Source organism: Micromys minutus (assembly GCF_963924665.1).
Source record: "Micromys minutus genome assembly, chromosome: 29".
NCBI lineage: Eukaryota > Metazoa > Chordata > Mammalia > Rodentia > Muridae > Micromys > Micromys minutus.
The window spans coordinates 32,648,621-32,664,506 of NC_137964.1; the positions used below are offsets into that span (position 1 = coordinate 32,648,621).

The window sequence follows — 15,886 nt, forward strand, 5'->3', positions numbered from 1 at the left end:
TCAGTGCCAGCACTGCAGGCAGGTGGGGTCCTCGGGTGCTGGTCAGCCAGTCTAGCTGAAATGACTAGGTTCAGTGGAAGACCCGTCTCAGAAAAGATGAAGCAAGATTGAAGACGATACCTGTAACCTTGATTTCTTCAAAACCTCTTAATGATAATAAAAACACTTTAACCTCCCTTCAGCCCACCATCTGCCAGAGGTAGTGGGAAAGAAAGGGAAGTGGACCTGTTTAGGAGCAAATCCCATCTGTGTTGTCAGGAACTCAGTCAGCAGTTCATTTCACAGGTCGGCAGCGGCAGCTCGGCCCATTCACAAATCCTTCACGGACACACCAGCAGTCCAGTTCAGTTGAGTCTGGATAGCAAAGGCGAATCAACAGCAACAGCACTACCTAGCAGAGACAGCCACGCCTCAACCTCAGCTGGAGTCAGCATGAGGGACCAGGAGGGACGCCAGGAGAAGTTCTCTCTGTGCCTCTCTCAGGGAAGCAAAGATTAGAGAAGACGTGAGACCAAGATGTGTTGAGCTGTGTAAGCAAGCCAAGCTCAGCCCCTCACTGTCCGTTGAGTCCTACTTATACTCTCCCCAAACACCGCATCTCCACAGGTCGCCTCAACACACGAGTCTGACCTAGCAGAACTCCGGTGCTGGCTCGACTGACATCACCTTGCCAATCAGCCGGAGTCCAAGGAAGCAGCAGTCCCTATGGAGTCCCAACAAATGGAGCTCAGCTAGGCAAAGTAAGGAGGCCCACGACGTGTGTGTTAGTGAAGACACGTGTCCTTCCATGTGCTTGCTTTAGAAAAACATCCTTCACTTGTGTCTGATTCAGGCAAACACCATCCAACACTCTCCAAAGAACCCTTATGTTTCCACTGTAGATACCCGACATCAAGCTCCAGCCTCCACAGACAGAAATGCAGATAACCATTTTTAAAACCCTGGAACCAAATAGGGAAAATGATTTTTTTGTGTGTGTGTGTTTTCTTTACTTACTGGCACTAGTGATCAGATGCAGATGTGTCACAGGTATGACACAATGTGTTTGCCACCGCTGTATCTTCAACACCTGACCCCAGCAAATTCTGTTCACCTCCTTCCCCTTAAGGTCTGCAGGAGGGCACAGTCAGCAGACATCCCCGAATCCAAGCTCTCCAAGATAGGAGTCTTTCACAAATCTACCGCTCGCACCCTCACTGTCATTAATCAGACTGGAAAGGAAAACCTTGGGAAATTCTACAAGGGGAAGAAGTACAAGGCCCTGGACCTGCGACCCAAGAAGACGAGAGCCATGCGCAGCCGGCTCACCAAGCACGAGGAGAAGCTGAAGACCAAGAAGCAGCAGCGGAAGGAGCGGCTGTACCCACTGCGCAAGCGCACAGTCAAGGCCCGAGATGACAGGACAATAAAGTGCAAGACTGACTGGCAAAAAAGAGAGAGAGAGAAAACAAGAAAGAAAGAAAGAAAGAAAGAAAGAGAGAGAGAGAGAGAGAGAAAGAAAGAAAGAAAGAAAGGGAGAAGAAAGAAAGGGAGAAGAAAGAAAGAAAGAAAGAAAGAAAGAAGAAAGAAAGAGAAAGGAAACTGTATTTACCAATAATGTACCATGTAGCTTTGGAATATGCAAGAAATCTTTTTGGGAACAGGTAGGATGTTCAAATATGAATTGATGACTTTTTTTTTTTTTTTTTTTAAAGCCTTCAGCCTAGGAGTGAAGTGCCTTAGATACTGGGGAAATTACTAGTTTTTGGTCCCAGACCACAATGTGTGTCACCATCCAGCCCGGGGTTGCTGATTTGAGGCAAGCCCTCCCTGTCTGTGGTGTCAGGCTTACCATGAGCGCAGCAGCTCTAGGCTCTAGCCGCCTGGTCTGACTGGAGGCAGACTGCTTGGCTAGGAGGGACTGCCTTGGAAAACAGCCACGGCCACATTTCGTACAGTGGCTGAAGAGACCCCGAGAACAGTGTTGGGGTCAGAGGGAGGCCATTTACTGTTTAATACAGTGTTCTCATTCTCCTCTCTGCTAGGATATATCAGTAATTTTTTTTCCTTCAAAGAAAGCCTTTAATAAGCCTTAGAAAGGAGTGAGAAAGTTAAATTGGAAGTCATACTCCAGTTTCCTAAACCTGTTAAAAAAACTAAACTGTAGAACCAGGTGGTGGTATAGTTAACTCAGTCCTTGGGAGGCAGAGGCTTTGTGGAGCTCTGTGAGTTTGAAGCCAGACTTGGCCACATAGTTCCAGGTCAGCCAGGTTTACATAGTGAGACCTGTGAGACTCAAAAAAAAAAAAAAACCAAACCAAACCAAAACAAACAAACAAACAAAAAACAAAACACACAGGACTGGCTGGAGAGATGCTTTTTTTTTCTACCAAGAGACAAGGTTTCTTTGTATAACCCTGGTTATCCTTGAACTCAGAGATTCTCCTGCTTCTGCCTCCCTCCCAAGTACAGGAATTAAAAGCATGGGCCAGCAATTTAATTAATTGTTAGAGTTGTTTCAAAGCTGTTTGACTAAAAATATGTTTCACTTTATTTTTATTTTACTTCTCCCACCCCCTTTATTTTACTTAAAAAATATTTATTTATTTTATGAATACAAGTACACCCTCACTCTATTCAGACACACCAGAAGAGGGCATCAGATCCCATTACAGATGGTTGTGAGCCACCATGTGGTTGCTGGGAATTGAACTCAGGACCGCTGGAAGAGCAGCCAGTGCTCTAACCACTGGACCATCTCTCCAGCCCCTTTATTTTACTTTATAAGGATGTATTTTAAATATCCAGGGTGACTGGCAAGATCCTCAGGTCTCAGCCCTATCTCACTAATAGGATCAACGTTTGTCCGGGAGGCGGTTCCCCCACAGGTCCCGCCCCCAGACGCTCAAGCCCCGCCTCTAGGAGAGCAGGCCCCGCCCCAGGCGCCTGGGCCCCGCCCTCATTCTCCATAGTTACGGCGCCCTGAGGTGGCGGCCATCTTGGCGGTGGAGCGATGAGCGGGTCGAACTCGAAGGCTGCGACCGCAGGGTCGCAGGGTGGGCCCGGCGGGCTGGTGGCTGGCAAGGAGGAGAAGAAGAAGGCGGGCGGCGGCGTCCTGAACCGGCTTAAGGCGCGGCGGCACGGACCCCCACACACGTCCGACGACTGCACCGGGGCCGCGGTCACGGAGCAGGAGCTGCTGGCACTGGACACGATCCGCCCTGAACACGTCCTACGCCTCAACCGAGTCACCGAGAGTGAGTGGCGGGCTGGACACCGGGCCTGGGAGCCCTTAGTGGGGTGGGCCGTGTGGTGGCGCCGGGGTCTGCTCAGGCCGAGCTTCTGACGGCCGGATTTCCAGACCCGGCGGGCAGGTTTTCTAGAGTCCGAACGTATCTGGGGCCTGGTCCGACCCTCCCCGCCTGGGACCCCTCTCCCTGGGACCCCAGCCCTTAGCCAGGTTCCTGCCCATCCCGCTGATCTGCCCCCAGCTTCCGCAGCCCTCTGGACCAGAGCCCCTACCTGCCGACTCCGCCTTTCCCTCTGCTCAGGCTCCTGACAGTCCCTCCCCCACTCGACCTTGCTTTGGTCCCCCTCTGGGGTCGGGGACCCCTTTGTGTACAGGTAGCTTGTGCTTCCATCAAACACTTAGCTGTTGCATTTCTTGCAGACTTAAATTGTACCACACACACACACACACACACACACACACACACACACACATACACACAAGTTTGAAAGTTTGAGCGTTGAAACTGGCACAGGGATCTTGCTCTTGCAATTTTTTTCTAGTGAATTTACAATTTGTCGGAGTTTCAGAAGTACGAGTTTTGCATGATAAGTCACCATCCTGTCTTTTTGGCGGTGTAAGGAATGGTGGGAAGAAATGTGTGTCTGTTTCCTGATGACCTCTGTGTTTTGGAAGCTGCCCAGTCCAGCTTTGACCTGACACCCTTTCCCCCAGGAGTTTGCAGTCACCTGGTTAGCCTCGGTTTGTCCTCCTCACCTCCCTGCCCTGGAGACTTTCTAACCCCACTTCCCTGAAGGATGCCAGAGTGTCCGCTGGATTGCTTCACTCAGCCCGGGGCTGTGAGGTGTAGTTCAGGTTGTTCATGGCAGCTCCCGAGACTTGGAAATGGAGTTTGAGGGAAAGTGGCTATTAACTGGTTCAGCCTGTGCAAAAGGAAACCTCCGTCTCCTAAAATAGTTTTAATTGGATTTTGGGTGTTTGGTGACCCAGTTTCCCAGCACTGTTTGGGTTGGGGCACTCTTTCGTCTGTCTGAAAACAACTTTAGATAGTCATGCCCTGTGGTCCCAGAACAGTGAAAAGCTGCTTCAGTTCTCTGTTCTCATGGGGGATTTGAAAGTACAGAAATGCCCAACCACAAACATCCTGTGAGCCTCACTGGTGAGTTAGGACTGTCAAATGCCTGGCCCTACAGACATGCTGAGTACTCAGGTCTCCCCTGAACACCGGAGAGTGATGTCCCTTGCCCATCTCTGCAAGTTCTTAGAGAAAGCCACAGCTTAGTGGCCTTTGGATTTTATCACTCTTAAGTTCTTCTGTTCTATGAGTTGTTTACTAAGTATGTCCCACAGACACAGAACCTCTGCCATGAGCTTTTGGAGTTAGCAGTAGCTCTCCAGTCTCTCTTGTAGACTAGGAAACAGCGGACACACAGGCTAAGACAGTGCAGAGGGGCTTGGAAGATGTTGTGAGCAGCAGATGAGGCAGTAGCATCTTTGTGACTTGGGTTTGACTAGTTCCCTGTGTTGTAGGCGCTGCTTGGCCTCATATTCTGACTGCCTTGCTAATGTATGCATGCTTCTTTGCAGCACAAACTAAGAATGGGTTTAACCTTTTAAGTGGTTGAAGTAGATGTTAAAGTCTCATTCCATGTGATTATCCAACTTGGCTTCCGTGCGCACCGACAGTTCTGAAGACCTGCTCATTTGCTTATTTCCTGTCCATAGACCTTTGGTTCAGTGAGAGTGGAGTGTTTATGTCATGTGCTGTACAGCTGCAGAGTCTGAGTTACTGATAACTTGGCCTTTTCCAGAGGACCCAGGTTCACTTTCCAGAACCTATACCAGCAGCTACGGCAGCCACAGCAGCTCACAACTGTCTATAATTCTAGTTCTGGGGAATCCACACCCTCAGACACACATGCAGGCAAAACACCATTGCACATGAAATAAAAATAAGCAAGCTTAAGGAAAAAAACAACAACAACAGCAACAAAAATTTTGCTAGGCAGTGACTGTGCACACCTTTAATCCTAGCACTCAGGAGGCAGAGACAGGCAAAGCTCTGTGAGTTGGAGGCCAGCCTCGTTTGACAGGGCTACACAGAGAAACCTTGTCTTCAATAACAACAACAGCAAAAATTATTCTTTGTCAATTTCATACATATATAATGTATCTCTGAACTTTTCTCTCTGTCCTTCCTCCTTCTCTTTCTTGAATTTCCTAATTTTGATAATACAAGAGAGTGTTTGGGGTCTGGGGAGAGGGCTTAATGGTTAAGAGCACTGGTTGCTCTCCCTGAGGACCTGGGTTCGATTCCCAGCATCCACATGCTCACAACCACCAGTCATAAGGGATGCCCTCCCTGCCGACAGTGTACCCATGTGATACAGGTAAAACATGCGCCATACACATTGTGCTGGTTTGAATAAGAATCTCCCATAGGCTCATATATTAGAAAGTCTAGTCACCAGGGGTGGGACTGTTTGAAAGGATTGGGAGGTGTGGCCTTGTTGGAGGGAGTGTGTCACTGGGGTTGGCTTCAAGATTTCAGCTCACGGACGGCCCAGCATTTCCCTAGCAGCTGCCTACAGATCAGCATGGGACTCTCAGCTAGTGCTCTAGGGAAGCGGTTTCCAATCTGTGGGTCACCTAAGACCATCAGAAAACATAGATGTTTACATTATGATTCACAACAATAGCAAAGATACAGTTATGGAGTAGCAAAGCCCATGTTTTGGTTGGGGTCACATGCCATGAGGACTGTGTTAAAGGTCGCAAGCCTTAGGAAGGGAAGAAGCACTGCTCTAGCTCCAAGTGCTGCCATATTCTCGGCCATGATGGCAGACTAGCCCTCTGGAGCGTTAGCCTACCCCCAGTTAAATGCTTTCCTAAGAGTTGCCTTGGCCATGAAGTCTTCACAGGACCAGAGCAGTTACTAAGACATACATAAAATAAAAATTAATGTTAAACAAATCTTAAAGAAAATGTTTGAGCCTTGAGGGGTGGCTTGCTGGGTTGAGAGCACTGGCTGCTCTTTCAGGGGATTTCAGTTTAGTTCCAGCAGCCACATGGCATCTTACAACCAATAGTAACTACGACTCCAGAGGATCTGACTCCCTTTTCTGACCCCTTCCAACACTGCGTGTATGCCTTACATACAGGCATAACACCCATTCGTAGAAAATAAATAAACCTTAAAAAACAAAAGAATGTTTGGGGAGCATTTTCAGTGAATTGCATAAGAGAAGAACACATTTGCTTTAAAACCAGGGAAATGTTTTGAAGAAACTTTAGAAGGTTACTTAACAACATTGGTCTCTTTTCAGATTATTTATGTAAGCCTGAAGACAATATCTACAGTATTGACTTTACCCGCTTCAAAATCCGAGATCTGGAGACGGGGACAGTGCTCTTTGAGATCGCCAAGCCTTGCACCTCAGGTAGGCCTGGGTATTGTGGTCACGGCCAAGGAAGGGAAGATCTTTGGGAAGCCCAGTGTTTGTGGGCCAGCACATCTGTTTTTGGGACACCACTGTGTCTCACTTTCGTGACAGTTTCTTCCATCATTTCCTGTCAGCTTAGAACCAGTTAGGGCTATGTTAAAAGGCTGTGTTGTGTGTGTGTGTGTGTGTGTGTGTGTGTGTGTGTGTGTGTGTGTGTCAGAAGGTACAGGTAGAAGCCAGAGGGAATTTTGTGCAGTTAGTTCTCTGTTTCCACATCTCTGTGTGTGTGTGTGTGTGGGGGGGGGGTGTCCAAGGCGTGTGGCTGGCACCTGTGTGCACTGAGCTATCTCACTAGCTGGGTTTTGTTTTTTAGGATGGATTCTTATGTAGCCCATGTTGGCCCAGAACTTGCTGTGTGGCTGAGGGTGCCCTTGAACTCCTGGCATGCACCCTTCCGCCATGTGCTAGGGTTATAGGCATGCGTCACCACAACCAGCATAGATTGTTGACATTTCTTGTGTTGTGTCACTGTCCACATTCTTTAGCGAATTGCCTTATGTAATGTTGTCTCTGAGTGGCTCAGCCACTTTTTACTGAGAGGGAGCTGAGACCCACAGTTCCCACAGGACCTTCCCTAAGACCCTGTGCTTACGAAGGAAAGCTCTGCCCTGAGCGTGCGCAGTGAGGCAGCTTTCCTCCAGCCCTTGCTTGTCTGTAAGTCCTGCTTTCGGTTCCTTACCAAGCTCTGCTTTAATGGTTTTTTTTGGTCTTTTTTGATTTGTTTGTTTGTTTCCAAAGGTTAAAAAAAAATGTGTGTGCCCTTGTGTGTTCATCTGGGGTTTGTGCACAGGAGTGCAGTGGTCTCTAGAGGCCAGAAGAGGGCGCTGATCCCTCAGCTACCTGACTACTGAGTCAGTGTTCTGACTACTGAGCCAACTCTCCGTCCCCAAAAGATGACAAAAGATGAACCTGGGATTCAGTGGCCATCCACCCCCTGAGGTGCAAGCGAGCTTGTCTCATGAGGTTGTCTCACTTCCCGTTTGCCTTCTTTCATCGTTTTGAGACAATCACATGCAGCTATAGCGAGCGAGTTTGCCATTTAAATGGAGGTACCTTGAGGACTCCTTGCACCGGAGCTTCTGTGCTGGTTTTAATTTTTATTGCTACTGTGTATGAGCGTGGGGTGCATGCGTGTGTACATGTGTGCCAGGGCAGAAATGAGGTAGGGACAGCTCGTGGGCATTGGTTCTCTCCTCCCACCATTGTGGGTCATAGGGAAGCTCAGGTCTCCAAGTACCTTTATTAGCTTAGCCATCTTTCAGGCCCTCAACTGTGATTTCTGGAGAAACTTATTTTTTAATAACTTATTTATTTTTACTTTATGTGAATTGGTGTTTTCCCTGCATGTATTTCTAAGTGAAGGTGTTGAATCTCCTGGACCTGGAGTTATAAACAGTTGTGAGGCACCTTGTGGGTGCTGGGAATTGAACCCAGGTCCTCCGGAAGAGGAGTCAGTGCTCTTAACCACTGAGCCATCTTTTCAGCCCCTAATGAAATTTATTTTGCAAAGTTCTTCTCATTTGATTTGCTGCTCAGTATGAGCCTGCAGCTCTTTGAGAAGGTAGGTATTAGCATCTCAGAGAAATAAAAGATTGTCCCAAGCTGCAACTCTCAGGAAGAGTACTTACCTGGTTAAAGTAAAACAGGCAGACTCACTAGGGACGTCTTCGAGTCTTTGCTCAGCTTGATCACGGGCCTAGCTCAGCTTGTGTTTGCCTTGTGTTTCCACCATCATTTTCCAATCCTGCTGGAGGCACTGAAGCCTCAGAAAACCCTGCTGCAGATGGTGTAGGTATGTGGTCTCCATCCTTCCCAGCTCTGCCTGTAAGGCTCAGGCTTGAATCACATCACTGGATCCAGGCGCTCACCCTGTAGATCGAAGAAGCCCCAAGTCAGGGTGGTGTCTCATGGTGTCTCAGTGCCCCTGGGACATCACAGGCAGAGATGCTTGATGCTCAAGGCACCCACGTGCTCAGACTGTAGAAACCCTCACCCCATGTTCATATTATGACCATTATAGATCTTTTGTATGGAGTCAGCAGTAGGCTAGACCAGAGCTGGCACTGACCACGTGCCAATCCACATGCTGGTCCCGTTTTTCTAGGTAGTCAAAGGACTGGGCCTAGAATGGCCTGCAATAGCCATTAGTGCCTTGAGTCTATAGCTCAGTCAGTGTCTTTATTTGAAATCAGACAGTGCGCCCAGGATGCATCTTTCACTTTGGGACCTCTGTGACCTTTCTGTCTTGTGTAGAGGTTGGCACTCTGATCCAGTCATTAGGGACCTAGTCTATAAGATAGGGGTCATGTCAGAGCTTATCCACCTTGTATCTTATTTCACCCCAGGACATGCCCACTCCCCAAACTATATAAGAACAGACTTTGGTAGACTGGACCTGCATTCAGAACATTGCTCAATTCATTAACTGTTTTAGAACTTTGGGCGTGACAACATTTTTGAACTTAAGTGTCCTCATCTGTGAAACCAGAACAAGCAGCTCCTCCCCACAGGGCTGCTCTGAAGCCTGGTACATCCTGTTACACAGCATGTGCCCAGGCCGAAGGGCTGTAAGGTTGTCACGAGTCTCGGCGGTGTGCTCACAGCTCAGTTCTGCTCTTTCAGTCCAAGACCAGGACGCAGAGGAGGAGAGTGTGGATGTGGACATCAGCGTGGGGCGTTTCGTTCGCTATCAGTTCACACCAGCATTTCTCCGCCTCAGGACCGTTGGTGCCACGTGAGTGCTGTTATTTTTCTGAGGGCAGAACATTCATTCTCTTTGCTCCCAGGGAAGAATGTGCTCTGGGGTAGAGGCTGGCTGTGGAGGACGGAGGAAAAGAAGGAAGTCTCACAGAGATTCTCTTACAGGGTAGAGTTCACTGTGGGCGACAGGCCTGTGACAGGCTTCCGGATGATTGAGCGGCACTACTTCCGGGAGCGGCTGCTGAAGACCTTTGACTTTGATTTTGGCTTCTGCATCCCTAGCAGCAGAAACACGTGTGAGCACATCTACGAGTTTCCGCAGCTCTCCGAGGATGTCAGTATGTATTCCTCATTCCGTACAAGAGGGAAGTGTGGCTTGCTGTGTCCGGTCATGTGACCACAGGAGCTAAGGGGGAGTGAGGGGGAGTTAGGGGGGCAGCCCAGACTGAAGCGCTAAGGCCACACTGCTGCTCACAGCCCCACTGAGCCCTGCTTACTTCTGAGTCTCAGCTCTCTAACCATTGCACACTCTGGACTGGGTGGGAAGCCTGAGAGCCAGGCAGGGCGTCCTGACAATATTTCATCCTGGCTTGAGCTGACCTGGATTTGTAGATACTTGCAAGATTAGATTAACTGGTGAACCAAACCGCCCAAAGGGTGTGGAGTTGAGTCTGAGTGTAAATAGAATTGCCAGGGCCTTGGATGAGCTCAGAGGACTTAACATTTCTGACACTTTGTAACACCTGCGGTGGCTTCCCGAGGGCAGGTGGCTTTTAAATCAGAGCCTGCTGAGGAGGTGACTATAATTGTATTTACCTTCTTCCAGTGTGGAAAGAGGGCAAGGCGAGGGCTTAGACAGACAGACAGAAGTTCCCTAGGCAAGCAGGCCTCTGTCTAGATCTTGCAGGTAAACATCAGAACCCTCTCCAGAGAGTGGCTTCCCCTCTGTTCCTCAGGCTGTGCCTAGGGCTCTCTTGGCTTGCAGGCCCGTAAGCAGTAGGAGGGATGGAGTCATGAGGAAGAGCATGGCTTTTCTCTGGAGGACCTGGGTTCCCTTCCCAGTACCTACACCGTGGCTGCCCACATGGCTTTAACTCCACTTCTAGGCATCTGATCCTCTCTGGCGTCTGAGAGTGTAGCACGCATGTGGCACACACAGATATCTGCGGGCAGGCAAAGAAACCTGTACAAATACATACGTAATTTTTTAAAAATTAAAAAAAAACAACAAAGAAGGGAGTTTGTTATGGTGGTGCCCCCTCCCCCCATTTAACCATCAGCCCTTAGGAAGCAGAGGCAGGCAAATCTCTGTGAGTTCAAGGCCAGCCAGAGTGGTGCAGTGAGTTCCTTTCTCCACACAGAAGACAACCCAAAGAAGCTGGCACAGAGGGGCATGCTGCTCTGGTTTTTACTAGAATGTCCAGAAATGGCATCAGGCCAGAAGCCAGGGCTCATTCGCTGAGCCAGCCAAGAGCGTGGAGGAAAGAGGCCATGACTGAGGGAGAAGTTTGTTTCCTAGGAGACCGGCAAGACAGACCAGAGTAGGGATGACTAAAGAGTTGATTGCATCCTTGCATAAAACTGGATGTCATGGTCCATCTGGGGCCCTCCAGTCTCTCTGGCTTCTTTTGTTCTGCCCTGGTCATCTGGGCAGAGCGCAGTCAGACTGAGTTTCTTATGCCCAGCTGTGGGGCAGACTCACATAGTGTGCTCTCCCTGCAGTTCGCCTGATGATTGAGAACCCCTATGAGACACGCTCCGACAGCTTCTACTTTGTGGACAACAAGCTGATAATGCACAACAAGGCCGACTACGCCTATAACGGAGGCCAGTGAGTGGACAGGGAGGTCCTCTGCTGCCACCACGAGGCACACAGGAGGAATTGCAGCAGCTACCAGTCAACACCCACCTTGAACCTGGTCCAGGAAGCTGCAGCTGGGGCGGCGGTCTTTTGTGCTCCGAGGAGGTGCCAGCCAACAGTTTCTCTTCCCAGTGTTTGTTCCCTGCCCCTAGTTCACAGAGGTATTATAGTGAAGTAAAAGATTAGGGTAAGGTTCCCGGGATCCAGATAAAAGCTCATTTCTGTGTCGTCTTAGCTGTGCACTCTTGTCTTGACAAGCCTACCGGTCCAGGCACAGCTGTGTCAGTCAGAAGGCTTGAGCAGCTGAGAGCAGCTCACTTCTCCACCGTCCCGTGTCACTGGCACAGTCTCTCCTCGCCTATGCAGTTAGGCCAACTGGAAGAAACTTGAAGAAAGACTCAGGTAGGGCAGAGCCTGGGCTAAGGCACTGGGGAGGTGGTACCAGAGTCAAAGACAGGTTTCTGAGGAGGCTTCTTACCTGCCTTTGAGAAGCCACAGCCAGGCCTGGGAAACCACAGTCTCAGCCTGATGGCACCTTCTGTTCTTGCTCTAGAGGCCATGAGCTTGCTCTGTGCCCCTGGCTGTGACTTTAACATGGCCTTGCTGTGGCCTTTGTCAGTTTTGTTCACAGAACATGGTGTCTCTCGAGTTCAGTGCAGGTGAGTTGTTCTTTGTGCCCCTTATTCTCAGACTTCTTTGGGGGAATTTTTACATTGTCAGTGTTTAGTGCCCAAAATGCCGATAGGCTCCCAGGCTAATGTGGCTCATGGTGGGAGAGGCACCTTGGAGCTTTAGGGGAGCTGACTCTGTATCCGCTGAGCCTTGAAGAGTGGCTCTGGGGGGTAGGGGTTTGGCTCCAGAACAGAGTCTCATGTTCAGGAATGCTTTCCTGTCTGTCTTCCTTTCTGCTGAAGCCGTTCCTAGAACCATTGGCCATATGGTCCTAAGGAATATATATTCTGATCCTGCCTTCCAGCTGCTGTGTGTTTGAGTGTTGGGGAAGGGCAGCATAGGCTGAGGTTGCCTGTCAGAGTGCTGTTCTCAGACGGCTGCCTCAGGTGTCCTCAGATCCCCACTGACTGACTCCCAGCCACATGTTTGGCTCCCTAGGTTGTCCCTGTGGGTGGCTCTGGGACTCTGCTGTGGCTGGGGTCCGTTTGTCATTGAATGAAGTGCAGGAAGGGCGGATGTGCATAGATTGTCTCTGATGCACCTGTTTGTCACCTGTGATGAGACCAGGGCCCCAGAGTACTTGAGAGAAAGGACGAGCTTTGGCCAGTGTCGCTCTGTTGGCTTCTAGAGCATTAATGGGTTTATTAGCCATGCTCTGTATCTGGCCAGCACCTGACGATGCCGTGCTTGGGAAGTGTTGGGAATGAGGAAGCCTGGATTTTCCTTCCTGCTGCACTGGATTTACCCCCTGAGCTGGGGGAGCCCAGGTGCCCTGTGGTGGGCACTCCTAACCATTCCAGTGGATCTCAGAACTGGAGTCCACTCCGAATCTACGTGCCTTAAGAGTGGCTCTGCCCTGTGTGCTATGGGAGCTGTGGGGCTGTTGTTCTCCCTTACCTGCATATGGACATAAACAGTCTCTCTACCTTTCTCATGTGACTCCTCTGATGAGATTTCCATGTTCTTGACAAGCTTCAGAGTCCCTGCTCTGTTACAGCGTCTGATGAGGTATTTGGTTCCTAGTTTGTAAGTACTATCTAGGATGTGCTTCCTGGAGCTACATGGTTTTTGCTCAGTGGAGCGCAGCCTGGACCACTCCTGTTTCTTGGCATGCTGTTTTCTGCCCGTCCTGCTGGCTTTTCCTTGGAGATCCTGGATGGAGGAGCTGGGCACACTGGCTTGAGAAGGGCTGCAGCTCCTTTCCCGCCGGCCTGTTCTCAGTGAGAGCACACTGAGGCCAGCACTCAGTCACACTAGTAGGATGGAGCAGTCTTCTTTAGCTTCTGAAGGGCCAGTGACCCCTGTCTGGCTGCTTAGGGATGCATCTTGCTGTTTGCTAGAGAGTTTGAAATTTCAGCTTTTGTGCCCAACTTGAGTAAACTGGAAGTCATACTTTGTAACTAGCTGAACAAGCAGAAGCTGAGTCAGAGTCAAAGTGTCTAGGAACACAAGAGGCTACAGTGGCTGCCTGCTAGGCAGTGGGAGAGAGTCAGTGTTGGGGGGTGGGGCATGCTCCGTTCCCAGAGCAGTCGTCTGAGTGATGGTGTGAGGCAGGGTTCTGCTTGATCTCCATCCTTGTCCCATGCCTTGGGGCCAAGCTGCCCTTCTAAACCATAAATACAGGAGTAAAGATGGCCAGTACTGGGCTGACATCAGCTGTTGTCTTGGATTAGCTCAGCACTGTCTCCTACCAAGCTTCTCTAGGCTCCAGGCATCTGATTTCCAGTTCCTAAGGACAGCACTTTGCTGTCATAGACTCAGATTCTGAAAATACCCACATTCCGTGTGCAGAGCATCATAGCCACAGGGAGTCTGGAGAGGTGGGCTCACCTTGTTTCATAAAGGATCATGTGGTGATGTCACTTAAGTTGTGAAAGTCTATTTTCCCTGTAAATCTATTTTTCACAGAATATAAGAAACATCTCTGTCCTTAAAATCCTCATTCCAAAACAAACCAGGTGATTCTATTTGTATAAGATACTATTTTACCACAAGAGACAGTAATAAAGATTTTTTCACAGTATGCTTACTCTGTCTTGCCTCTTGATTGGGTCTTGGGGCTTGGGAGGTGGTGGGCTCTCGGTCCCTTTCCTCTGCTGTTGTATTTCTGTTGACTTTGAGTGAAACATCTATGGGATGGAGGGAGAGGTGGCTGTGTAATAGCACTGGCCGTGCTTCCCGTAGACCTGGGTTCTGTTCCCAGCAGCATATTCCACACTGTTCCCAGCCCCAAAGGCAGGCTTACTAGTGTGTGTGCTAACAAGATGACCTCGTTTATCTACACTTCTGAGCCGAGCATGTCAGCACGTCTTTAATTTAGCACTTGGGAGACAGAGGCAGGCCAGTTTCTGAAGCTGGCCTGGTTTACTATTCCAGGGCCACATAGTGAGACCCTGCCTCAAAAATCAAAACAACACAGGCAGTGGTGGCTTATACTTGTAATTCCTGGGGAAGGGGGGATTCTTTTTGCTCCCAAATAACTGCAGGGCTTTCCCGCTCTAGCCCGTGTTAGCTCCCCAATAGAAAAGGCACAGAGACCTGTTTGTTTTGTTTTTATTATTATTAACAAGCTTCAAGCCTAAGCTGGACAGATATTTTAAGATTTATTGTGTGTATGTGAGTACATTGTCACCGTCTTCAGACCCACCAGAAGAGGGCATCAGATCCCATTACAGATGGTTGTGAGTCACCATGTGGTTGCTGGGAATTGAACTCAGGACCTCTGGAAGAGCAGTTAGTACTCTAACCACTGAGCCATCTCTCCAGCCACTCTTGTTTGTTCTTTCTAATTGTAAATAGACTTGTAACCCTGGACATGTAATGAAAAAAAAAAAACACATAGTCTGTACTTGTTGGGTAATTATTCGTTCTGTGAAACCTATAAACAAAGAGGCAACCTGATTGGCAGTCAGTCAGAACTACGACACTGCCCCGTTGAGGACTCAGGTCACTGTCAAAGACTGCAGAAGCCCCCAGGCAGGTTCTGGGGATAGAACTCAGGTCATCTGACTTGGCAGCAAGTGTGTTTGCTCACTAAGCCATCTTATTGGCCCATAAGAAATTTATCTCCTCCCTTTCTATTTTTAGATATTTCAAAAATACAGGCTTGAATGGTGGCACCTGCCTGTGATTCCCCCACCCAAGAAGCAAAGGCAGGCTGATCTTTTGAGTTCAAGGCTTGTCTCTAGTCTTTGATGGCAAGTTCCAAGTCAGCCAGACCCTGTGGGCCACCTGGCCTGGTCATCTTTTGTTTTGTTTTTTTCGAGACAGTTTCTCTGTAGCCTTGCCTGTCTTGGAATTCACTCTGTAGACCAGGCCGGCTTCAAAATCACAGAGATCTCCGGAGGTCTGGGGTTGAAGGCATGCACCACCACAGCCCGTCTTACTGAACTGGGAGCTCACTGATTCACTTAGAGTGGATGTCAGGGAACTCCTAGAATCCTCCTGTCTCTGCATTCCCCATCAGATGGTCTACTACACCCAGGTCAATGGATGCACTAGCTTCCATCCAGTCCTGTTGACCAGGCAGAGAAGGTCACTGGACCACCACAGACACATCATTTAAAAGGCTTTTTTTAAAAGAGGAGGAATGAACAAATGAGAACCACACCACCACACTGTTCCCTCCATTTATTCTAGGCAGTGCTGGGCGGTGAGGCTCAGTGTAAGGTCAGTAGGACAAATGTGAACCAGGAGGGCATGAAGGTCAGACCCTGTGAGCCAAATCACACGGACAGTCTCTGGAACAGAGCAAAGTTGTTCTGAGGTGCTAGGATGAAACCTTTGTCATTAATGGGCGGTACCCCTGTCCCCAAACAGGGCTCTGCTCCCCAGCTAGTAGTTGCATAAGACAATAGCTCTGTTTCACACTCACATCTCAGGGCTGAAGGGGTCTTCTTGCAGCAATGGCATCCCCATGCG

General features: G+C 49.3%; 1 protein-coding gene across 1 annotated transcript; it reads left to right on the plus strand.

The window, feature by feature from the left end:
• The first annotated feature begins 2,982 nt into the window (after positions 1 to 2,982).
• Positions 2,983 to 13,988, plus strand: UNC119B (unc-119 lipid binding chaperone B). The gene is made up of 5 exons (XM_080941294.1): positions 2,983 to 3,236; positions 6,556 to 6,669; positions 9,355 to 9,466; positions 9,598 to 9,770; positions 11,155 to 13,988. The coding sequence occupies exons 1-5, from the start codon at positions 2,993 to 2,995 to the stop codon at positions 11,265 to 11,267; spliced, it is 756 nt and encodes a 251-aa protein (XP_080797420.1). The 5' UTR covers positions 2,983 to 2,992; the 3' UTR covers positions 11,268 to 13,988.
• The last annotated feature ends 1,898 nt before the right edge of the window (positions 13,989 to 15,886 follow it).

Coding starts and splice junctions, on each gene's coding strand:
- UNC119B (XM_080941294.1), top strand. CDS start 2,993: ATGAGCGGGTCGAACTCGAAGGCTGCGACCGCAGGGTCGCAGGGTGGG. Junction 3,237..6,555: donor CCTCAACCGAGTCACCGAGA/GTGAGTGGCGGG, acceptor GTCTCTTTTCAG/ATTATTTATGTAAGCCTGAA. Junction 6,670..9,354: donor CGCCAAGCCTTGCACCTCAG/GTAGGCCTGGGT, acceptor CTGCTCTTTCAG/TCCAAGACCAGGACGCAGAG.